The following is a 23,868-nucleotide window of genomic DNA, read 5'->3' as shown; positions in this document are numbered from 1 at the left end:
AGGTTAGTACAATCACTACTTCACTCTTCACTCAAAATACACATTTCTTAAATCCTCCCTCCCCATTGAAATGATGGAAATGTCATTAATCAGCCTGCCTCCCAAAAAACGAATATTTTGTGCAATGTTTTTTTTTTTCTAAAACAAATAACTGAATGAACCAAAATGTCCTTCAATTATTATCGTTTACCATTTATCATTACTCTTTGTAAATACCTGGAGTCACTATCTTTAAAAACCAAAGACCAAGTCCAAAACCTTGGTGTGCTGATAAGATTCCGACCTAAATGTATCTATAGTAGATATCAAATTGAGCTCATGAGGGCTAGCAATAAGGTGGATACATTTAAAAAAATAAATAAATAAATAAAAAAATTTTTTACTCACAATACAAAAGGTTTATAATTACAAAATATATACAATAAACAGAAAATAAAGGCAGGGTAAGTTATCCTAAAAAAAAGTACTTCGGAAAATCTACACTTTTTTTCCCCCCAAAAAATAAGAACAAAAGCTTCTAATGCTGGCATTGGTTTTGCTCTTTTAATTGTTTGATTATTTTTTCTACACATGCAAGGAGGTCACATTGACCCGTGAATATTCATGGTGCACCAACAAAAAGTAAACAAAGGTCTAAAACAGAACTTTATTTTCAAATCTTATAAAACAGAACAAAGCTATATTTGAATGGCTAATGCACAATTTTAATATACTTCAACTGTCTCTAAAGCGGTCCTGGATTTGAGGAGACACTGGAGGCCTCGAAACACTCACCTGTGCCTTAAAGTCATCCACTGTATGGGTCACTAACACATAAAAATGCAGGGGGTGGGAAAGAATTTTCTACCATCTACATGTATATGCAAAAACAGTTCAAGATGATCCTTTAAAATGTCTTACTTCAGCGCTCATCTGTTGGCCTTCGAGGACATGTTCTTCAGGCACCGGGCTGAATTTGAGCTGCAATGTCCAGAAATGTAGAGCACGTAGTGTTTTCCGTTGGGCGGGCCCCGCACCCCCCCGCCCCCTCCCGTCAGAGCGTCTGCACGATGACGGGATACAGCAGGGACATGTGCTCGGCCCCGCGGATTGGCAGCTTGTGCGTGGTGTAGTAGTGGATGACCTCCGGAATGGTGGCGAAGGGCGGGCTGTTCTCGCCCAGCACGAAGCAGCTGTCGGCCGAGCGTGTGAACTTCATATGCATGAAGCCCTTGCAGCTCCTGGGAGACATAACCGACAAAACGGGTCAATTTGACAGGGTTGTTAACAACACTTTTGTGTGATGTGTCTGTTTTAAAAGACATTTATTTTTGCTTCACAGGTTCTTTAAGAGTTTAAGCTTATGTTGTGAAAATTCGCTGCCCCCAGTTGTCTTTCCTAGACGTGATTTTATTTTTTTATGGTGTAAATTACAGGCTACAAAAATAACTATTAGGAAGTTGTCTAATAAGATCTTGGTAATGGTAACTTGCAATTCATTGCTTCTTCTCCATTGGTGTTGTCTTTTCTTTAGCTTCTGTACTCTCAAGCGTCTTCGCCTAAAGTCGCTAAAAGTCGTTAGCGCAGTTGCCTTAAAGGATTATGGAACACCCTTTCGTAAAGGTAGGTCAGGAAAAAGCTATACTAAAGGTGGATTAAATGTTGCACCGAGTCACCTTTCCTAAACATTTTTAATATTCGAACAACCTTTCATTCGAGGGCTTCCGGGTCATCTCGCTCAGATGGAAATTTCCGAAGCAAAAAACAGAATCAGAATTTGTGAGTGTACCTTAGCGAGAGAGAAAAGTCGTTGCGGCAGCTCTGGCTGTTCCTCACCAGGTAGGAGCTTTCCTTGCACAGGGTCAGCAGAGTCTCGGCCTCAGATCGGCTCAGCGCCCCGTGGTACCACCTGCACGTAGACGTAGCGAGCGTTTCTTAAAAGCAAAACCAGTACCAAATTGATATTGAACCTCTTGTTATATTGCTGGCCAAACTCACGCGTTTGAAAAAATATAAAACAGAACGTAAAACAAAAAAATGATGGCCTTATTTTTGTCCAATTGGAAAAGTAATTGAAAAAAAAATATTTGCACCCAGGAGGTCACATTGGAACATTAACATTGCTGGCAATAAACGAGTACAACAGGAGGTTTATTTTTTTTTTGTGGTAATTAAATAATAAATAAAATGTATTAACAAAAATATACAAAAAATAAAACCAGCAGTAGATTTATCCTAAAAAGAAAATTTACTTTAATTTTGAGCAGGAATACAACAGAGGAGTTAGTCATCAAAAAATAAAAACGCCAATTCAAAAATAAATCCAAAAATGCATGACAAAAGCGATTTAAAAAAGCCAGCAGATTGATTAAAAAATACATTTACAAAAAAAAATAAAAAATGTATAGCCAGCAGAATATTTATCCTATTATTTTATTTAAATATCATTTTTTTACAGGTCAATATGACCCGCAATAAAAAAAAAAAAAAAAAAAGTACAAAATCTACGAGTCAATTAGAGTTGTGGCCCAACAGGAGGGTTATATACGTGATAGAAAGGTGTTGATGTGACGCCTCACACTTGTCTTTCTAGCGGCACGTAGGGGTCGACTCTCTCTCCCAGGAGGGGGAGGGCGTCACAAACCAGGCGCAGGGTATTGGAGTCCGCCACAGCCGGCGCGTTCGAGGCCTTGGCGAGCTTGCTCTGCTCCGTCTGGACACGCGAGCGCTCCCTCCCGGCGCCCTCGAACTGAACTACGGCCCAAAAGCAGTTAAGTGGCAAGAGGTTATCTATCACGTTTAAATCGGGGATACTTAAACCTTCTTAATCAGAGCCCAACTTGTCATGTACAAAGTTGCCCGGGGCCCATTCAAATACTTCATTGGTTCATTTCTTGAAACTGAGATTACATTCTCAAAACAACCTGAACAAATCTCCTAACCACCTCGCAATTGTTCACAACAGAATTTTTTTTTCTTCTCCATTCTTTTCATCAAATTTCTAATGTTGTACATTGTCTCTGTACATCGGTGTCAATACATTATTTTCTTCCACTGAGTTGCACTTCGTGATTGCACTTTGTAATAGCATATTTATTGACTTAGCCCTTAGGGTAAATTATTTTTTTTTTAATTCTTATCTATCATTTATTCTTATTTAAAGTTTAATTTTGTTTCGAAAACTGTTTACATGTTTGTTAAAAAGATAGTGTGCTGTAAATAGGTTTTCCCTAACATGAGGGAAAATTGTGATTAATAATTGCGATTACAATATTAACCCCCCAACATATTTTGATTTTCATTTTGACCATAATCGCGCGGCCTATTCCTAGCCATATATTCTTTATCCTCTGCAAAGAATGACATATTACTGCCGCACTGAGGAGCTGAGACTATCTCCATGTATGTCCTGTAACTTTAAGGTTTGGAAACATACCAGCAAGCGCTTTGGAGATGTCGTCCTTCTTCCACTCCCACGGCTGGTCGTACTCGTCGGCCGGCCTCTCGTCGTTCTGGGGCAGCCGGCTCCCCCGGTCGTCCGCGGGGGAAAGCGCACCGTCCATCTTGCGGGTCTGTTGAAGCTGCTGCTGCGTCGGCGCCGTCGGCGCCACGCGGGCCTGCTGTCGGGTCCTCTCCTCGTACGGGTTGTCGTACAACTGGCTGCCACTGGCGCTCGTGCACTTGTTATGCTGCATTTCTGCAGCGGCAAGGAGATCGCAATGTTTGTCACTGCTTCCGTATTCCGTCATCTTCATTGAAAACATGTCTCAACTACTGTACAAAACGTTAGCGATCGTATTGTAACGTGTGTGTGTGTGTATCTGTGTGCTAGCATTAGAGAGGAAGACTTTATTTATAAAAATGCTAACTTTTCGTTAGGTTTTTAAGACATATTTGCTATTTAGAAATCTGATTGGAGGTCCGCTTCACTTGTGCAAATAAATTTTTATAGTTCATATTTTTGCTAGAGGGGGGGCCTTTATTTGTACAAATGCATGCATAATAAAAACAATATTAGAGATGAGGCCTTAATAAGTACTAATACATTTTGATTTCTTTTTTTAAAGAAAGACTATGGAGAACATTTTTTATATTATTATTATGTGTATTATGTACACTTTACAGTCTTGGTACGGCCACAGAGGGCTCAGAACTTCTTCTTATGGCGCATAAACATCACTGGCTTACTCCAGGTAACATTGTTTTGGCCGCCACATCCCACAATGAAATGCAAAAGCTGCACTGCATTGTGGGAGGTGGTGGCCATTTAGGGATAGCAGTAACCTCAGTGAATATACAGTAAACTGTACCCGAAAAGGCGCAGGCACTGCACAGTGATCTGCAAGCGAACCCACAGTTACTTCATGATCAGAGATTGGGTTTTCACCTATTTCTATATTCCACAGTATTTATTTTGGACTAAACAACGATCAAAATAAGGTACATACAACACCGATCTGCGGCTGGAAGAGATTAATTGTATTTTAATGGGAAACATAACCTTGGTTTACAAACGTTTCGGGTTACAAACTTTGACTACTATGATGAAGTTCATAACCCGTAGTTCCATTGTATTTACATTATTATTTTTTTTAAATAGAGGAAGACGATTTGTAGAAACACATTTTATATTTTAAAACAAAGTGATTTATACAATGTATTTTTTTATAGAGAAAGCTGGTATTTGTGAAAAAAATAACATTTATAATAGGTCTTTATTTGTTCAAATAAATGTCTATAATTTTTTTCAATATTTACCAGAATAGATAATTGTAGAATGCAATTTTTATATCTAGCATTTTTTAGAGAGGTTTAATAAAATCTAACAACACAACATGTACAATAATACATATTCACATTAGTGCTTGCATTACTGTTTTTTTATCGAGCACATTTTGTGATATTGTTCTGATGCCACGAAATCATATTTGTAGTAAAGGGTCCAAATGAATAAAAGTATAAACTACTCTTAAACTATATGAAGCTAATGAGCTTACACTGTGCGGTATTTTGACCTCCTTTGCCAAGAACATCCATGAACTGAGAGTGATAAATCGCGACTAATTAACCTGAAATGATCTGCTGAGCCTCGAACGGCTCCATGTAGCTGCAGCAGTCCGACTGGGCTGATTTGGGCTCCCAGTTGGCCCGCGTCCTCGGGGCTGCCGGGCGGGCGTCGAACGGGTCCGAGTAGTCTGTGTCGGCGTCCGGCGCTACAGGGGCGGAGGGCACCACCTGGGACAAATGAATGGACAGACACTAGATGGATAACAGGTGCAATGTTGGAAAGGAGGTGGTCTTACAGGCTCCTCTTGATCTGTTACGGGACTCGGGGGAATGTTACAATGGCCAAACTCCTGAGAGTCCACTTTAATCAGTCTGTGTTTGGGGGACAGCACCTTCACCTGCAAACAACACATCATACACATTTTGATGCAATTTATCTATCTTGGCAATCATACTGTTATATTTGTACGATATTATTTAAAGACACACACACACACGCAGGATCGAGACCAGGCAAAATGGAAAATATTGAAAATCTGAGAATATCGATGCTTATTATAATTGCCATGGAGAAAAATGAAATTATTTTCTTTCTCCCAAAAAAAAAGAAAAACATAAGCAGGGGATCGTGTCAAAAAATTTAAATAAATGTGAGAGTGGGGGGGAAAAAAAAATACCATGACTGAGTAGGGATAGAGAAGACTGCACGCCGTACCTCTGCACCATTAGACAAGCTGAGACCGAAGGCAGGGAAGGGAAGCAGGCTTACATCCACGCTACCGTAGCCGGCACCACCGCCATTTTGGTGCTCCTTGTCCGCGCACTGGTACGGATCCTCGAAGTCCAGCTCCTTCTGGGCTCTGTAAGCCCGCAGGATCTCACTCTCGCTGTAGTCTGGCCTCGGGGGGTGGGGGGGGTCACGCCGGTTGCCAAAGTTTAGGTAGTCCTTTAGCCACTTTGCCATGGATCTGGGAATAACAATGCATGATTTATTAATGTGGTTTGCATGCGTTTTGGTTCGAGAAGCGAATGATGAGAAAATTGTTTAAACATCTTTTGTAGGGCCAGGCGATATATATATATATATATATATATTATTAATTCAGATTTAGTTGCCATGACAATTACTTTCTTAATAATTCTTTGGGGAATATTCTGTCGTTCTAAACACATGCCCACAACATGGCTGTGAAAAGAAAAAGATCTGTCTGGTAATGCTGGTCTGATGTAAATCAATCAATCTTAAAAAATATATACATATATATATTGAGGTGAAAGTTGATGCATTTATGTTTTAAAGCTTGTTTAAATAAAGAGGGGGGAACCAAAAGCAAATCCTTGATTTGAATAATTTTCTTCGCCCAGCACAAAGGTGTCTACGCTCACACATAGGACATTTTACAACGATATCCTTTGATTTTCACTCATAATGAAGTCTAACAGTCTTAATATTTACTCCCTGAAAGAAAATGAGTTTGGTCCAAAAACACGTCCGAAAACTTGTGGTAACGACTCAGAAGAGAAAGCAAAATGAGCTAGCTTAAGTTAGCAAACATTTCTGCTTTTTACCATTAAACCACGTTAAATGTATCGACTGACGGATTCGGTGGAGGTAGGGTTTTATAAAAAAAAAAATGTAAAAAAAATTTAAAAAAAGGACGTGATTAAGGACTGATAATATAGTTCCCAAACTCGAAGTCGAGCGAGGAATTTAACAAGTTGTCAACTCTTAGCTTAGCTTTAGCGGAGCTTAGTATGGAAAAGCTCACCCTCTTTCGTCACATTGACGGCTGCTCTCCGATTATTTTAAACGTCCCACCTCTTCTTCTTTTTTTAAAATGACCATTCGGGCGCTTTTAAGTCAGAAATACCAAGGTTGGGTTCAGGGAGTCAGCTCTGCTGCTGGCTGGAGGCTTAGCCTGCTGGCTAACGTTAGCCTGGCAACAGACCGACAACCTACCACAGTAGCACTATAGATACACCAACGCACTGTAGCAGCCCGGCTATTCGACGTGCCTACGTGGCGGCCATGTTGGGTAGGTCGACAGTGAGAGTTTCATTTAATTCATGAAACTCTCACTGTGGCATGTCGGTCACGTTCACACTGTATTAGTAAGCAACTTGGTAACTTATCAAAGTAGATGGCACTTGCTACCACAGACTGGAAGAACATCTCCAAAATCTCGCTGCACACATTGAAGGATCTGAGCTTCCTTGGGAAATAATCTGCTAATTCCCTTCTTGTAAATCGCATGCATGTAGAGCAGGGCTCCCCATTGGCCCAGCACTATGTGGGGGCGGGATGAGGATTGGCTCGCTCCATGATAGAGCCGCCCCTAAAACGAGCTAATTTCACCATGATTAGAATGTTTGTAATTCTTGACCCTTGAGGTATTTTGACAAAAGCATGCCACAGACCCATTATTAAGAAATCTGGAATTTGTTTGAAATTATGAAAAAAAAAAAAAAAAAAAAATGCTGTGTCCTTCAAAATGACATTGTCACAATTTAAAGCACAGTGAGCTGCACTTGTCTCCACTTATTGTATTTATTAACTCCCATTTTAATTCCAAAAAAGAAAATGTCCTGTATGCACTAAGAAACATTCAATAATAAATATTGAGAGTACGGTCATAGAATTCACAAAAATTCGGTTACATTCAAACAGAATTTATTAAAACACAAATATATTTACTGAATGGCATGGTTTCATACATGTACATGTGAAAATTGATCCTCATTCGCTGTCATTGCTCTCACTGTCTGAATAAGCACCCAGCAGACTGAGCGAGGAAGACCCGTTTGGGGTGGCTGCACAAGGAGTTGACAAGCTAGCCGTGCTGCTGGCACACGGCGATGACTTTGTGTCTGTACGGGGGGGGAGAGAGAAAAACAATCGTATTTTGTTTCATGACAAAATAATTTGTTCACATGAACACATTTTTATGGAAAAATGTAGCAGTATTGTGACAATACAGTGGAGCCTTGAGATAAGAGTTTAATTTGTTCTGTGCTCGTAACATCACAACTCCTGAGCACTAATATTAGTCATTCTTCGCAGAGGATAAACAGGGTACACGAATATACTGTATTGTTATATTATCTGTCTAAATGCATTGGTCCACTGTTTGGGTTAAAATATTTATTGCTTAAAAAGGTTTTAACACCGCCATAGATCTGCTCAATGTGATGGGCGAAACTTCCTATTTGAAATGTACTTTTTTGAGAAAGGAAAAAAGAAAAAAAATTGCTTATTTGTCAACGTGAAATCTGCAGATGAGAATATCTTGCATATAGGAGGTTTTCCATTTCGGCCATCGATTATAGAAATTTATGGTTGAATAGAGCCAGTTTCTTAAAAAAAAAAAAAACAAAGAGTATATTTTTAATAGCAAAATAAAGCCGTTTTGCGACAAAACATTTTTATGACATAATGGCTGTTTTCTGACAAGATATAGCAATTCTTGTGGAAAAATGCACCTGTTTTGTGACAAAAAAAAAAAAAGATTGTTTTAGGGTCAAATAATATTTTTGTGGCAAAATAGTCCATTTTTAGCAAACTATATCATTTTGTAACTACAAGTAATGGTTTTATGACAAAATGACATTGGTTAGCCTCTAGGTTTTATGGCAGTTTTGTGACAATATGTGGATTTTCATGGTCAATAAAGCAGTTTTGTGATATATTATCCATAAAGTCTGGACTGTTACCCATTAGCGAGCTAGCGGTGGCAGTCTTCAATTGACTCGTCACCGCCGATTTCTTGCGCACGACGAGTGATCCAAGAGCGCCAGCGGCACCCAGCGTGCCCACACTTTTCTCCCAGCTCTCCACCTTGGCCTTCTTCACTGTGATGGCCCCCTGCGATGCAACAAGCACAAGAATTTTTGTGACAGTGGCCAAAAATAGCAGCTTCTACAGGGATGTGTGAAGGAGCTATCCCCTTATCCAATATAGCTATATATGCCATCAAATGAAGAGCTTTTTCTTAAAATGACAAAATTCATGACAAAATTTTTAATTCAATTTTTGCCATGGACGCACGTGAGTGGTCGTACGTACGTTTGTTTCTGTGGGTTTGTCAGCTGTGAGGATGTCTGTCGGCTTGTCCGTGTTGGAGGTTTCCTGTGACTGGACGTCTCTGCTGCTGCTGTTGCTCTCCTCTTCATTCTCAGAGTCCGAGTCTCGCAGTCTCTTCACCAGCGCTCGCTCCAGCATGTCTCTGCGCAACACATTTGGTTCACAATGAGCAACTAAAGAACTTCTGAAGTTTAGTATAACCTGAGGTATATTTTTCCTTAATTTGACGCACTTTTACAGCCTAGGGCTGGGCGATTACAATTTTATCGAATAATTTGAGTTTATTTGTCAGATCGATTTCTTTAGCAGCTTCCGTAGTTCAAAGAGTGTCCTCACTGATGTGCACTGCTTACACTAACAACATGGCTGTGAACAGAAAGGAGCTTGTTTACTTAGTGCTTCGTGCAAACTTAGTGCTACTAAGCCAAGTGGAGCGCCAGTTAGTTCGGGAACTAGCTGGTGGCTAGAGTCTCTCGTGGCGTGGAAAGCCCTGCAACGACCAGGTGGCACAAATTTGAGTCACCGGAGGCTTTAAGCGGATGTATTTTTTAGTGTGCGTAGCCTTTTTTTTGGGGGGGGGGAGATATCTACTTTATGTAATGTCCAATTACTTGGTCTCCCGCTCGTCCTCTTCTATCTCGCGCTCCCTCTCTCTCTTCTCCAGCTCCCTGTACTGGCCGAGCATCCCCTCAAAGTCCACCTGGGCCTGCCTCTGGTTCAGCTCCTTCAGTTCCTGGAGGTTCTCCAGCACCTCCATCTCCATCTTGGAATCCCGCGTGCGGTTCTCTAGCACCTGTTAGACGGGGCCAGCAAGCGATGCTATGTTAGCTGCTTGTGCCATCTGGCGACTGGCTCGCTGCCGTGCGCTTGCCACTTGCGTCAAAAGGTAGTGCTGCGTGTGTCGGCAAAGTATTGCATTTTATAAGGCAGAATGTAGTTGTTTTATGACAGAATATTGCATTTTTATGGAAAAAGAACTAATGATGCACAATAACTATCAGGACCGATAATTATCCGCCGATATTGGGGGGAAAAAAAAAAAAACATCACACTGATCGGTCCAATATCGAAAAAAACTGTACCGATATCAAGAGCCGCCGCATTCAGTAGCATTAATGTCTGACACTTGCATGACCGTTGAGCTTTTAAAATCTTAACTTCAAACGGTGCCCGTGCAGTTAGTTAATAAATTAATACATTTAGAATAATGATTGTGGTTTCACATCCGCTGACCTTCATAGGGTTGTTGAGCTCCTCATCCTCTCGCTCCTGCTGGATTCGCTTCTCCTCCTCTTCGATGAGTTTCTCCGCCTGGAAGTTTCGGGTGGCGCCGTGCTCCATGGCATAGTCCGTGTTCTCCGGGTCGGTCTGGAATCATGCGTGAACCATTCTCAACGTCACACAGCGCCGTTTTTTTTTTTTTTTAAATGGCCACGTTCTTGCTTAAACCCACCTTGAAGGTAATCTCCGCTAGGCAGCGAGTGCATTTGATGTAAAAGCGGAAGATGGGGAGACCCATGTATAGTTGATTCTGGACGGTCTCTTTACGTGCATTGAACTTCTTTCCCTTGTAGATGTACTCGCCACATGTTTTACACCTGTACACAATCAAACAATGACTTATAACCATAAGGCAATAAGCATTTCACTCAATCGTTTCACAAACTAGTGATGGCATTTATAGTACAGATGCATCGGTGCTTGTCGGGAACACCAAGAAGTACAGTAAGTCACCATTCGCAAACTAAATAAAGTGGTGTGGGATCATAGTTTGGGGTGAATGTAGGGTTTCAACTATCAGCCATTAGGCAATTATAAAATTCTTGGGGGGGGGGGGGGGGGGGGGGGCATCCATATGATCCATTACTTGCGAATAGTTGTTGATTGTGGTACACTTACCTCATGTTGAATGGTGCCATCAATCTGACCACATACTGTCGATCTTTGGGCAGTTTAAGTTTAGGGATTTTGGCCGGATCAAAGTCCGGAGGGTAGTATTTCTGTAAAAAAAAAAAAAAAAAAAGACAAAAAAATAAAATGTCTCAATCAAATTTGCAACAACATTTTATTCAAATTAATAGATTATTTAATATCTTGGCTCTAGGAGCCTCCCTTTCAAATGTTTGTTTGTTGGTGTACATTAGATCGGTTTATCCACCAGTGACTGGTTGTGCAAAGTGGTCACCCAACGCTGCACATTCCCGATTTTAAGTGGCGTAGAACTGATGTTTTCCGTGTTTCACGGCGTTTGCGTATTTCACCTTCCCACTAACCCGAGACAACACTACTGATGCCCTAGTTTTAATCACGACTTGGAAAATTTCTCGAAAGAGCAAGTACACACGTTATAATACTCGGACAACGTGTCACAAATTTCCAGTTGACAAACTTCCCTCAAAAACGTCTAGGTGAGTAAGGCTATTTTTCCAAATCCATAAGTGCAACTTTAATATACATTTGTCTATGCTTCTGCCAAATTTTGAATTATAATCATCATAATATGTAACATGATCGACAGGCACACACATTTTTGGAAGCTTCCGCTGGCCAGGTCTCTTATGATGTTACTGATATTCTCCTGTCCTTCGCTTCCAAGGCTAATTTCATTAATTTAATCAACTACAAATTCCTATAAACTGTGCTACATTTCTTCCTCACTATATATTTAACAATCTACAGAGTGTTTGTGCATTCTCAACTCTTACTTTGTTTTTTTGCATGCTTGACTGCCAAATTAAACCACACATCACGTGAATGCCATCGGCAAACTCTGTTTGACTTTTGAACATTGTTTTGTAAACCTGGATTAGATTTCATCAGTTTGATGGCTTTCTTTCAACTGTTCAATAGCAAAATATAAGTACAAATATACAGCATGTACAGTCCATATACTACGGAGCCCCCTTGGTGCCAAGGTATGAGAAAAATAAAATTCATTGATAATCTGTTCCCTCAGTTTAGTAAACTGTTCCCTCAGTTTAGTAATCCGTACCCTCAATTTAGTAATCCGTACCCTCAGTTTAGTAAACTGTACCCTCAGTTTAGTAATCCGTACCCTCAATTTAGTAATCCGTACCCTCAGTTTAGTAATCCGTACCCTCAATTTAGTACTGTGTTTAGGAAACACGCAGGCTAATTGTAGCCAGTCCTGCTAGTACTGCTATATAATGATCAACCCCCTCGAACTACAGCAATATTGCCTTTCAGTTGAAAAAATGGGATGTAGGATATATCACGACATGACAATTTATACACAGAATTCACACGAGTAAGAATATAACATACAAATAGAATTTACTTCACTTGACAGATATACGTAGGTATACGGAGCCCCAGACATTTACTAAACTGAGGGAACGGATTGCTAAACTGAGGGTACAGTTTACTAAACTGAGGGTACAGTTTACTAAATTGAGGGAACAGATTATCAATTAATTTTATTTTTCTCATACCTTGGCACCAGGGGGGCTCCGTAATATACAAACTTCATTACAAAACAACAAAAACATGTACAGCAACCATGATCATTAAATAGCCTTATTTGCTGTATTTTACTACATTTATATTACATTTGTATTACGTTATAAGAGGTCTTTCGATTATTCTGTGTTGAAATTTTCATCTTAATATTCATTGTAGTTTTCAAATTGTGAAGTCATCTTGAGATTTACCTATATTGGTTCACGTAGTGACTGAAATTAATTAACTAGAATCGTCTGTTTCTGTGTTTAGCGAGCTTTACAATGATGCCAGCCATTTAAAAGTAGGATAGAAATTAAGAATGTTAGGTAGGTTAGGAACGCTTATTCTTCAACAACAAATCACTGGTTTGAAAGAATCATAACTTTTTCAATATTTGTCACAGGAGAATGATACTTGTATTACTGGAAGAGCCTTTAAAGGAGCTTTCAGATCATGCTGATCTCACGTGAATCAATTCATCTTTGGAATTTTACACAAATACAGCACCGACATCCAAATACATTAACTGCGGCCGCATGAGCTAACGCGAGCCTAGCTTGTTACTGATCCCCTGTTCATCACAATCGCACACTATATAAACGAATTATTAGTTATATGTTTGTTCTTTATACTTACATTTAAAACTTTTCTTTCTGACATTCTTGCAGTTGCTAGACAGCTAAACGTGAGAGGTAGAAGAACTAGTTAGAGATGTACGCTGTACAGTAGTTAGCAGGCCGACAGTACACTTCCGGTTCTTCTTCTTCGTTTTGTTTTTGTGAGTGGAAGGCGGGATGGAAGCTTCTGTGCTCTTTGCTGCCCTCCACAGACCATTCTTCTCATTGCAAGTTTTTAAATTCAGTTTACGCTATGAATTTTTACTGTTCATTCCTTATAATACACAAATTAATGTAATTGATGTAAGCCAAATGCAGTATCTAATTATTTTACTCTGAACTATAAAAAAAATTGGGTAACTCAGTAAAGATGATAAGGGGCGGGGAGGGGGGGGGGGAGAAAGCCTCCCACATTCTGGGCAACGTTGTAAAAACAATTTCCATCAAATACAAAGTGTATGAGGCTTTCTTTTTTCTAACATTTTCCCCTGTCATTCAAAGTTTTGTCCCTCCCACATATTTCTATATTTATTACATAATACTTCATGTTGTTGTTGTTTTTATCCCGTATGGATAGTAACATTAGTCTTACAAAGATTGATGCTATATGTTTTTGTTCACATTGCTACTGTTCTGTTAGACTGTATTCTTGATAACTATTTGTTTTACACATTTCTGTCCTATTTTGTTACTGAAATGAAAATAATAATTAAAAAAAAAAACGTTTGTGTTATTAAAACTGTGGGGGATGCATAAATTGTCTCCTATTAATATATAACATTTTGTTGTTGTTGTTGTTTCTGGGGGTGGTCAATACAAAGCACACTGCATTACGATCATACGGATCATTTTGTTTTAATGTGGCATTTCTTGTGGCTAATTGCCGTGCGTGTGTGTGTGTGTGTGTGTTTGTGTGTGTGTGTGTGTGCGTGTGCGTGTGCTCTACTGCTTTTAGGTTATTCCAACAAGAGGAAATGGGATGGTGATTACAGATTGGTGTCATCCAGGGTTAACCCGCATGGCCCGCTTTCTGCTTTAAAGGTTCTATTGAACATTAGTGGCACGCAAAGATTGAATGCAATTCTAACAGTAGCGTAGTCAAAATCTTTTTTGAGTTCTATTTAATTACGTCCGGTGAATATTCTCATTCACCCAGGTCACTTCATTGTCAGCGCGTTGAATCGATCGCTGGGCTGCCCTGGTTGTTTTCGAAAGACAACCTGAGACCAACCCTAAGACAACCAGAGCAGTCTCATTGTAAATTGTAAGATTATAGAGTGCTATGTAAAAAAACAACAACACTTTTTTTGGGGGGGGGTGGAGGAGGCGGCTGTGTAAAATGGTATGCAGTTCCATTCATTTGACTGGAGAAAACATTGAAATGCTGCTTTATCAAACATGTCTAACGGAGGCTATTTACCATCCATCGTCTCTTGGGCGAACGGCCGGTGATGGGGTTCACCAAAGGTCATCACCTCCATCAATATTTCAGCGGGCTGCTGATGTCAGAGGCCCCGATAAAGCGAGGGGGACAGGGGCGTGCACCTCCAGAATTGAGCGTCACTTGACTGCCGCCGCCATGGTTTGCACCCGGGCCTTCTTCCACCTCCTCCTCGCCACCGCTGTCTTCCTGTACGCGTCCGCTACCGACGAGGCCTCCGTGGAGACGCGCTCGCTAGATTTCACGTTGAAAAGCCAACAGGAGAAAGCGCTGGTGAGAGCACGTGCGGATGAGTTTGTGCGTATGTGTGTTTGAAATAACGCCTCGTTCCATAATGTGTTTTGATGGCTTCAATGCAGATTGATGCTTTACAAGAAGTCTTGGAGAAGCTGAGGAGCAAAGAAATACCCTCTGAGAAAAAACTGGGCTGGCTGCCCTCTGTAAGTCTCAAATTTATGGTGTTGTACTTGATTTTGCACCTTTATTATGTTATCTTATATATATTATTTTTTACAAAGTTGTATTTAGTCCATTTATAAAATACTTTTTTGGGGGTCATTTTTTTTTACTTAAAAAAAAACAAAACAGTATGTGTGATGTTCAAGGCTAGTATAGTAATGAATTTATTTTATTGTACGTTGTTGTATTTTATGAATGCAATAATGTTTTCAGTGTGACGCGGGGGAGCCATGCGCCGTGCGTAAAGGATCCCGTATCGGCACACTGTGCAGCTGTCCCCGGGGGACTTCCTGTAACTTTTACGTCCTCAAGTGCTTGTGAGAGGAAACAAATGCATTGGTGTGCATACTGTATACCGCAAGTGTTTGTTGTTTTTGTGACAAGGCGGAATGTTGATGGATTGAAATGATGTGTGTCATTAAACTGTAGGAGTGTCTTGTTTTTTTTTTTTTTTTGTACAACTCAATAGTGTATTGTTTTGAAAATGTGTCAATACTTTTCCTCGGGGGCAACTTGTGTTATTTTAGCAATGTGATCCAATCAAATCTAAGATAAATGCACGTTTTGTCTTAAGTTGTTGTCATAAAAGTGAAGGGAAAAAAAACCCAATTGCATTTACATCCTTGACATTGAAGTATGCAAGTGACCTCGCGGCATAATATTTGATAAAAAAAGAAAAAAAACTATTTGTAATATTCTATCAACACCCAAATGATAATGGAAAGCACATTTTCATTTGCGATATAGAAAACAAATAAATACATAGCAATAATGAGCAATATATTAGTAAAAGGCGGCACGGTGGCCGACTGGTTAGAGCGTCAGCCTCACAGTTCTGAGGACCCGGGTTCAATCCCCGGCCCCGCCTGTGTGGAGTTTGCATGTTCTCCCCGTGCCTGCGTGGGTTTTCTCCGGGCACTCCCTTTTCCTCCCACATCCCAAAAACATGCATTAATTGGAGACTCTAAATTGCCCATAGGCATGACTGTGAGTGCGAGTGGTTGTTTGTTCCTATGTGCCCTGCGATTGGCTGGCAACCAGTTCAGGGTGTACCCCGCCTCCTGCCCGATGACAGCTGGGATAGGCTCCAGCACGCCCGCGACCCTAGTGAGGAGAAGCGGCTCAGAAAATGGATGGATGGATATTAGTAAAAAATGTAGACATAATTTTAAAACATTTACATTTAGAATAAATTATTTAAAAAAATAAATACAGCATGTGAATTGGTTTATGGTATGTTGCTTCATCTTAATATATACAAAAATAAGAATTGTTTTCAAATATTAAAAAAAATAGAATTAGAATTATATTTAAATTACAGCAATATAAAATTATTTTTAAAATACTTATTTTTTATACTATGTTTCATATTCATCTGTTTCTGCTTTTACATACATAATTTGTACGTCATTTCTTTGCATTATTTTCTATATACATAATAATCAAATGAGAAAGTATAAAAGCTGGGTTGACGTCACGGGCGGCATCCAACATGGCGTCCAACAGCCGGCTGGAGGAGGAGGAGGAACAGGAGGAAGGCTGAGGGAGAGGAGGAGGAGGAAGAGTGAGCAAGAGGCCGAACGCACGCACGCTCGCTGCTCGTCCTCGTCGGGCGCAAAACATAGGTACGTCTTTCATATTTCTGTATTATTCATTTTCCTAATCATAATAACAGAGGGAGGCTAAAAAAACAACAACAAAAACCAGGCTTGACTGCGACACGGGAGGATGTATGCCAGTCAGTCATATGGCCAGCATCCGACATTAAAATCATATTTTTATCATGAGAACTCACAGCAGTTATATGCATAGAAATCATATATGAAGATTACAAAACTAAATAATTAATTAACCGATGTGTGTGTGTGTGTGTGTGTGTGTGTGTGTGTGTGTGCGCGTGCGATGATAATTACTCACCGTGTACATCATGTTCAATGTGCACGACGCAGGCGGCTGTATAAATAGGACCATAATATTAGCGACACACAATCTAAGAATGCAGCGGTGCCCTGAGATACGAGGAACATTTCTTCCGTGACCACGCTCGGAACTCAAAGCACTCTTCTCTTTTTTTTTTTTTTTTTTTTAAACATGAAAAAATAGCACTCTGTAATATTATACTTTTAAGAGAAAACAAAGCCTAGTGACAATTAAATTGAATGAGAAAAATAATTTTAAAAAAAATTGGCCCTCAATTGTGTTGCCCATTCTGGTGTGCACGCTTTGGCCACCTGGGGGCAGTATAAGACAGACATATTGATATACAGTACTGGGTGGAGGCACTGCTCCTCTTTTGGCTTCTCAGTACGGCAGTAATATTAGTCATCGTTCGCAGCGGATAAAGAATATATGCCTGAGTGAGGATTGTTTTATGGTTTGTCTACATGTCTTGCAGCACTCTTTGTGTTCGGATATCCGTTGCCTGAACGGTAACAACACCGCCACATACGTCCACATGCTAATTGTTAGCCCGCGTGTACTTGTGTTTTTATTTTATACATAAATCAACGCATCAATTGACTCAATTTCACATACTGTAATTATTTTGTACTATTTTTTTATTTCATGTCTACATTCAGATTTACAAAATTGTTATTCAGCTACGTTTAAAAAAAATATATATTTTTTTTTTACATGATTTAAATACGAGCCGTGCATATTGTGAACGTAAAACGAAATGTTCGCATTGCTTTGAAGCGACTGGTGAAAGGGAGCGTGGGTCTCTGCTGTCAAAAGCATTTTTTTCCAGCGACGCATCAACTTTTAATGAGTTCGAGGCCAACGTTTCAGCTTAAGTGCACACACAGTGAAGTGTCTTTGGTGATTGCAGGTATTCTCTCCCGGCATGCCAACTAGAAGCACGTCGACCTGCAGGGAATTTCTCTCCCATCACGCAATGCAGCGACCCGAGCCCTGCCGCGAATAACGAAAATCTGCAAATAATGGACTCAGTGCAAGCACCACTTTATACTTGTAAGATTACAAATATATTTTAGTAAAATTGTACTTTATTCATTTAACTCATTCACTGCCAGCCTTCCCAGTTAACATGGATATTTGACTTCTAAAGCCGTCAATGGCAGTGAATGTGTTAAAATTCTTGCTTTTAATCTGTTTACAGCTTGATTTCCATATGGTGACCTTTTTACCTGTAAAAATTCCAACTTTTTTTCCAACATCCATATATACATACTGGACGCCGTACTGGAACAGTGCAGCCAAGAGAAATGCTACGAAATGAAAAAAAATTCATTGCTGGGAATAAATTAAAATAATTTAATGGACCAAAAAATGTGATTTCGGTCGTAAATGTACATCATTGCTTCAGATAGTGTCGAGGCCGGCGGAGAACGCCTCGAGGGCCCTGACGCCTCACGACTGGCTGTCGCTATGGTAACCCGCCAGCTTAGGAAGGAAGGAAGGAAAGTGAAGGACAGCAACATTGTGGCAGCAAAACAATAGCGAGCCCCACACCCACCCACAAGCTTTGGCTGACTTTTACATCAGGACAAAAGTATTGGGTCACCAGACAGGAAGTACAAAAATTGGAAGAATTAGGCAATTGGTTCCACCCTACGTGTACGTCTGTGGAAAACTTTTTGTCCATTCATCATGCGTCTGTGACCTAAAAAAAAACAAAAAAAACCCTCAAAAACACTCGTATCTCAAATCATCTTTCCCAACTGAAATGAATGGAACTGCCATTAATCCGTTAAAGCCTTGCCCAAAATATATATGTATTTTTTTTAATGAAAACAACAGCACTGCACAGTATTATATTTTATATAACATACAGTAATGACATTATTAAATAGAATTAAAAAGCATCAAACCGTTTTTGTCACACTTTCTCCCTCCATGCACATCGTGTTGCTCATTCTTGTGTGCGCACCTTGGCCACCTGGGGGCAGTGTTAGACAGACATTCAGATAGTATGGATGAAGCTGACTTTAAGGATCCTTATCTTTCAGTTTCCAGATGAAGACCATTGCCCGTCTTCCTCACCTTCCTCCTCACATCCTCCGTCCAAGCTCAGTCTGACGGTGTGCAGCAACAACAGCGCCCCCTGGAGGAAGGCCCTCCGGTCCATCAGGGTCTGAGAGTCCCTTTGCGTGGACCCCACCCGTAAAAGAAGGAGGTGGTGAATGCGATGTCGGCCCCGGGGGATTTCACTTCCCTCAGCCCAGCGTCTCCGTTCGCGCTCCTGCCTCCGCCCCCCACGGTGGGCTTCCTCAAGTTGTCTCGTCCGTGCTGCTACGCCTTCCCCGCGGGCCGCGGCGACTGCGCCTTCTTCGCCGTCAACGGCTTCACGGTGCTGCTGGACGGCGGCTCGGATCCGCGGGCTTGCTTCTGGAAGCTGGTGCGCCACCTGGACCGCGTGGACGCCCTGCTGCTGACCCACGCCGGCGCAGACAACCTGGGCGGCATCAACGGTTTCCTGGAGAGGAAGGTGGCCGAGACGGAGTTAGACACGCTAAGGGAGGACGGGTCCGAGAGGCTCATCTCCCCGGAGCTCGGGGTGGTCTTCTTTAACCCCCCTGGCAGGCTTCAGGTGGAACGGCAGCCTTGTGAGTCCAAATTTTCCAAATATGAGGGGAAACTCTGAATTACCGTAAATCCCCGCATATTTGCGGTTCGGCATTAGCAAATTTGCCTATTGGCAGAAGCAGCAAAAATATTACTTTGGCACCATCTTGTGGCATGCTGGTGCCAAGGAACTATGTTGAAGTGAATTGAAGTGCTTCATTTATACTAAAGTAGTCCTTTGCCACCATCTTGTGGCGTCTATAGGCTATTACAATAGAGTGTAAACCTGCTTGGCTTGGTCCCTATCACTGTACCAGATTTAGTTCTCCTTTCTTGAAATAATAAATACTCTGACTTTATTCTCGTAATTTTTGTTTTCCCGCATAATTTACATTTAAATAACATAATTCTGTTTCCCCTCATAACATTACAACTTTATTCTCGTAGTGTTACGGTTTCATTGTCATAAAAAATTTAGGACTACAAAGCTCAACAAAACTTCATTCTCAGAAAAAAAATATAACTTTATAGACATAAAATGGCTTTTTTTCTCATAAAAGTATGACTTTTGTTTTATAAACAAAGATTTCTTTCTTGTAATATTCTGACTTTTTTCTTGAAAATTGTAGGATTTTTTGTCTAAAAATGGTTGTTTTCTACATACTATTAAAACAAATTTCTTACCTTATTTTTTTTCACATATTCCGACTTTATCCTCAAAGATTTACAACTTTATTCTTGTATTATTATGACTTCATTTTCATAATATTATTACAACATTTTTGCTTGTTTTTATTGTTGAATTAAAATCAAGTAATATTGGCCTTCCGTGTCCCGTCAGGTGTGGACAATGTAGTGAGGGATACAGACCAGGCTGCTCTAACTGTACGCTTGTTAAAGAAGTTAAACATCCAACCCCAGCCAATGTTTCGACCGTCGATGGTCCCCCCCGAGCCAATCACCTTGTTCCAAAAGATGGGCGTGGGACAGCTGGACTTTTACATCCTCAGCCCAGCCAAAAACAGCCAGGAGTACCAGACGTTCATGCGAGAATTGCCCGACGCCGCGTCCCCACAAGGACCCTCCCTCGCCGCGCTGGCCTCGGCGTCCGCGCTCCTCGTGTGGCACCCGGCGTGCCCCCGGGAAAAGGTGGTCCGGGTTCTGTTCCCCGGCGTCACTCCGCAGGCCAAGCTGCTGCAGGGCCTGGAGAAGCTCAAGAGCCTGGCCTTCCTCCGGAAACCCACAGTGACCACCGGGGACCTAGAGAGGATGGAGGTAGGCGGGACCAAAAGAGCCGAGAGCCAGGACAGCGTTCGCGCTCAAGGGAAGGAGGTGCCCACCAAATCGGGGAAAGAGGCAAAGGACAAGGGTAAACTATTAGTCATAGACAAGAATGGCTCCAAGAAAGCTAGCCTGAAGGATGCTAAAAAGAACGGAAAGCCGGGTTGCAAGGAGGAAGATGTCCTATTGAGGAAGAAGGAGAGCCCCGTGTCCAGACCAAAGAACGACAACAGAATTAAGCTCAAAAAAGACACCAAAAAGGACTCCAAAACATGGCCCAAAAAGACAAAGAAGACACCCGGTAAGGACGGCAAGAACGTAGACTTGCAACTTAGCAACGCCACAAGGCCGGACAATGAGGCCACACTCAAGCCGGAGGAGAAAGAGCCCCCCTGTGCCTCCAAAACATCTACCCCCGAGGATATGACTGCTGATTTCCTCCAACTTCAGGAGGAGATGGAAAAAGAAGAGGCAGATGCAGCAGATGATGGAAAAAAGACAGGTGCCGACCCAGAGAAGGGGGCCACGGAAAGGCCGGGAGAAGGTGCAGACTCTGCAGACCAGCTCGGAGTTACTAGGAAACCAGCAAAAGCGGTAGGCTTCCCGTCCCCGTTGAAGCAGACGCCCAAGAACGAGGCGAGCGTTGAGTCGGACTTGACCCCAACTGAGTACACCCTCCTGGACGGGGCTTTGAGAAGCAGTCCACCCTCGCGATCGTCCCCGGATAACCAGGCCACGTCGGAGGAGAGGACCTCCCCGGATTCCAGGCCCAACAGCGCAGGCCACACTCCTTACTGTCTGTCTCCGGATGACGTGTGGCGCAACAGAGACGCCCTCAGCAGGCTGCAGTCGCGGGAACCGGCAGAAGTCGCCCAACTCGATGTTTCATCCGGGCCGGCCCAAACCGACCCCAGAGAGAAACACCTGACTTTCCTCTCTCTGGGCACCTCGAAGGACAGGGCCTCTGACATGTCCCCCTCCGTGGCCAACACCACCACCTCAACGCACTCCTTGCCGGCAGAGGTGAGCTCGCCTCAATCCACCGAAGTGGATGAGTCGCTGTCCATGTCGTTGGAGCACGGGCCCGCCTCGGGGAGTCAGCGGGAGGCGGACGACGACGGCCGTCATCCCAACGGAGGCCATTTGGCCGGGTTGTCCAAGAAGCCCTTCAGGTCTGTGGCGTCAGAAACGGGGCGGCCTCCGGTGCCCGGCACCCTGCACTTTGAGACGCCGACTCACGACGTGGACCTATGTCTGGTTTCCCCTTGCGAGTTCAAGCATTTCAAGCCGCCAGACTTCGGCAACCACAAGGCCGCGACACCCAGCGACTCAAACGCCCCCGTCTTCACGGAGGAGTGCCCGTCCACCACGGCCGACGGAGTCCTGGACTCCGACGAGGACGGGTCCTGCGGCATTCCGACACACCTCCACGGCAGTCAGGCTCTACCCCGGGACCCGCTTCCCACCCGACTCAGGGATAGCCCGCCGCTGCCTCCGCATCCCGACACGACCATGCCCGTACCGCAGTCGGACGCTGGTGCTCATGGAAAGAAAGTAAAAACGAGCGGTGTGCGAGGGAAAATATCTGGGGTGTGTTTGTTGTTTTACCAAAGATCCTAGAAGGTCCGTACAGTAAACGGCCCTCCACATACTGAATTCCTGAATTTGTTTTCAGGTGACGGCTGCGTCCCCGAAGCTGAGCCCGGGGAAAATCCGGACGGGAAGCGCAGTCGCGAAAGCTAAAAAGGACGCGTCGTCGTCACGTCTGTCCAATACTCACCCGGCAAAATCGGCACCGAGCGAGTCCCGTTGTCCCTCCTCCTCCGAGGACGCCAGCGTCTTCGTGGACCTGGCCTACGTCCCCTCCGGAGCGTCGTCGTCCACCGTGGGCGTGGATTTCTTCAAGAGCGTCCGCTCGTCCTGCTACGTTGTCAGCGGCGACTGCCCCGAGAGGGAGAAGCTCATGCGGCAGACGCTGGACGCGCTGCTCCGCGCCAAGACGGGCTGGGAGCACGCCACGCAGGTGACCACGCCCCCGTGTCGTCCCTCAAAACCGTCCTTCACACCACCGGTTCTACAATTAATTCATTTATATTATTATTGTTTTCTGTTTTTTTTTTAAATAAACAATTGTACATAAAACACAAACATATTACTAAACCATTTACATTTGTATTTAACTTGATTAAATAATTGGTTGATTATGTATATTTCAGTGAACTATTCCATACAATAATTGGCACTTTTTGTTTTTATGAAACAATGGATGATTGATCATCAATAAAGAAATGATATGCGCGTGTATTATGACGGCGACTCTTTGTAATCTTCGCACGTCAACGCGCAGGTGACGCTGATCCCCACCTTCGAGTCGCCGTCCATGCAGGACTGGTACCAGCAGACGGCGGAGCGCCAGAAGGAGCTGGGCGTCCTGGTCCTGGGCTCCAACAGCACCGTGGCCATGCAGGACGACACCTTCCCGGCCTGCAAGATCCAGTTCTGAATGGACAACAGCCGCCACACGGAAAGACGCGCAAAAAGCTCTCGTCTTTGTGATGCCGCACTCACACGACGCACGTACGAGCGTTGCATGATGTTCTCGAGCCGCCAAAACACAAAAGGAACATGTATCAACACGAAAATCCATCCTTGATGGCATCAAATGGTCACCGTGGAAGTGGTTTGTAATGAGCTGACGTGCGTTGGAACCGGGGCCCGACCAATTGATCAGCTGCACACTTTAAATCGATTTTTGTACTTTTTTTTTTTTTTTGGAACACATTAACGCATCGCAACCCACGACAAAGATAATGACATTCAAACAAACAATGATACCAAGTTTTTGGTACGTTTTAGCGTTTGCATGACTGCGGACAAAAAAAGATGGGGTTGCTGTTTGAGTTGAACGTCCTCTCTGTACATCATATATTTCAAATGCAACGGTTGGACATCTGAGAAAGGCATCTCTGGTGTTTTGTTTTTGTTTTTTAGTCTCTATTTCACAGCAAATAAAA

At 42.5% G+C, this 23,868-nt stretch overlaps 4 protein-coding genes and 1 long non-coding RNA gene across 10 annotated transcripts; 2 read left to right on the top strand and 3 right to left on the bottom strand.

The window, feature by feature from the left end:
- Positions 1-632: 632 nt before the first annotated feature.
- Positions 633-7,193, bottom strand: LOC133488188 (SH2 domain-containing adapter protein F-like). 4 transcript variants are annotated; one of them, XM_061795767.1, is made up of 8 exons: positions 6,756-7,193; positions 5,702-5,954; positions 5,283-5,384; positions 5,049-5,238; positions 3,416-3,676; positions 2,559-2,733; positions 1,769-1,888; positions 633-1,220 (listed from the first exon to the last, which is right to left on the bottom strand). In XM_061795767.1, the coding sequence occupies exons 2-8, from the start codon at positions 5,948-5,950 to the stop codon at positions 1,034-1,036; spliced, it is 1,284 nt and encodes a 427-aa protein (XP_061651751.1). In that variant the 5' UTR covers positions 5,951-5,954; positions 6,756-7,193; the 3' UTR covers positions 633-1,033. The 4 variants fall into 4 exon arrangements, with proteins under 4 accessions (XP_061651751.1, XP_061651753.1, XP_061651754.1 ...); XM_061795769.1 differs by having other exon boundaries at positions 5,756-5,954; XM_061795770.1 differs by having other exon boundaries at positions 5,049-5,214; positions 5,756-5,954; positions 6,756-7,192.
- Positions 7,194-7,640: 447 nt separating this feature from the next.
- On the bottom strand, positions 7,641-14,704 carry yju2 (YJU2 splicing factor homolog). Of its 2 annotated transcripts, none has more exons than XM_061795585.1 (8): positions 14,567-14,704; positions 10,967-11,067; positions 10,521-10,665; positions 10,301-10,435; positions 9,679-9,860; positions 9,050-9,209; positions 8,698-8,848; positions 7,641-7,854 (listed from the first exon to the last, which is right to left on the bottom strand). In XM_061795585.1, exons 1-8 carry the CDS (start codon positions 14,567-14,569, stop codon positions 7,724-7,726), a joined length of 1,008 nt encoding a protein of 335 aa, XP_061651569.1. In that variant the 5' UTR covers positions 14,570-14,704; the 3' UTR covers positions 7,641-7,723. The 2 variants fall into 2 exon arrangements, with proteins under 2 accessions (XP_061651569.1, XP_061651568.1); XM_061795584.1 differs by lacking the exon at positions 14,567-14,704 and adding an exon at positions 13,166-13,323.
- A 21-nt stretch (positions 14,705-14,725) lies between these two features.
- Positions 14,726-16,193, top strand: LOC133488107 (cocaine- and amphetamine-regulated transcript protein-like). The gene is made up of 3 exons (XM_061795586.1): positions 14,726-14,860; positions 14,947-15,027; positions 15,260-16,193. The coding sequence occupies exons 1-3, from the start codon at positions 14,726-14,728 to the stop codon at positions 15,365-15,367; spliced, it is 324 nt and encodes a 107-aa protein (XP_061651570.1). The 3' UTR covers positions 15,368-16,193.
- A 353-nt stretch (positions 16,194-16,546) lies between these two features.
- LOC133488105 (microtubule-associated protein 1B-like) lies at positions 16,547-23,868 on the top strand. 2 transcript variants are annotated; one of them, XM_061795582.1, is made up of 6 exons: positions 16,547-16,671; positions 17,877-18,019; positions 19,018-19,614; positions 20,415-22,444; positions 22,530-22,877; positions 23,202-23,868. In XM_061795582.1, exons 3-6 carry the CDS (start codon positions 19,197-19,199, stop codon positions 23,355-23,357), a joined length of 2,952 nt encoding a protein of 983 aa, XP_061651566.1. In that variant the 5' UTR covers positions 16,547-16,671; positions 17,877-18,019; positions 19,018-19,196; the 3' UTR covers positions 23,358-23,868. The 2 variants fall into 2 exon arrangements, with proteins under 2 accessions (XP_061651566.1, XP_061651567.1); XM_061795583.1 differs by lacking the exon at positions 17,877-18,019 and having other exon boundaries at positions 16,549-16,671.
- Positions 18,063-19,186, bottom strand: LOC133488108 (uncharacterized). The gene is made up of 3 exons (XR_009791559.1): positions 19,052-19,186; positions 18,880-18,947; positions 18,063-18,671 (listed from the first exon to the last, which is right to left on the bottom strand). It is a non-coding gene; the product is annotated as an uncharacterized LOC133488108 (long non-coding RNA).

This window comes from Phyllopteryx taeniolatus, chromosome 13, assembly GCF_024500385.1.
Source record: "Phyllopteryx taeniolatus isolate TA_2022b chromosome 13, UOR_Ptae_1.2, whole genome shotgun sequence".
Lineage (NCBI taxonomy): Eukaryota > Metazoa > Chordata > Actinopteri > Syngnathiformes > Syngnathidae > Phyllopteryx > Phyllopteryx taeniolatus.
Note: the sequence above shows the minus strand (reverse complement) of the source record. Positions and strands in the feature narration are given on the sequence as shown.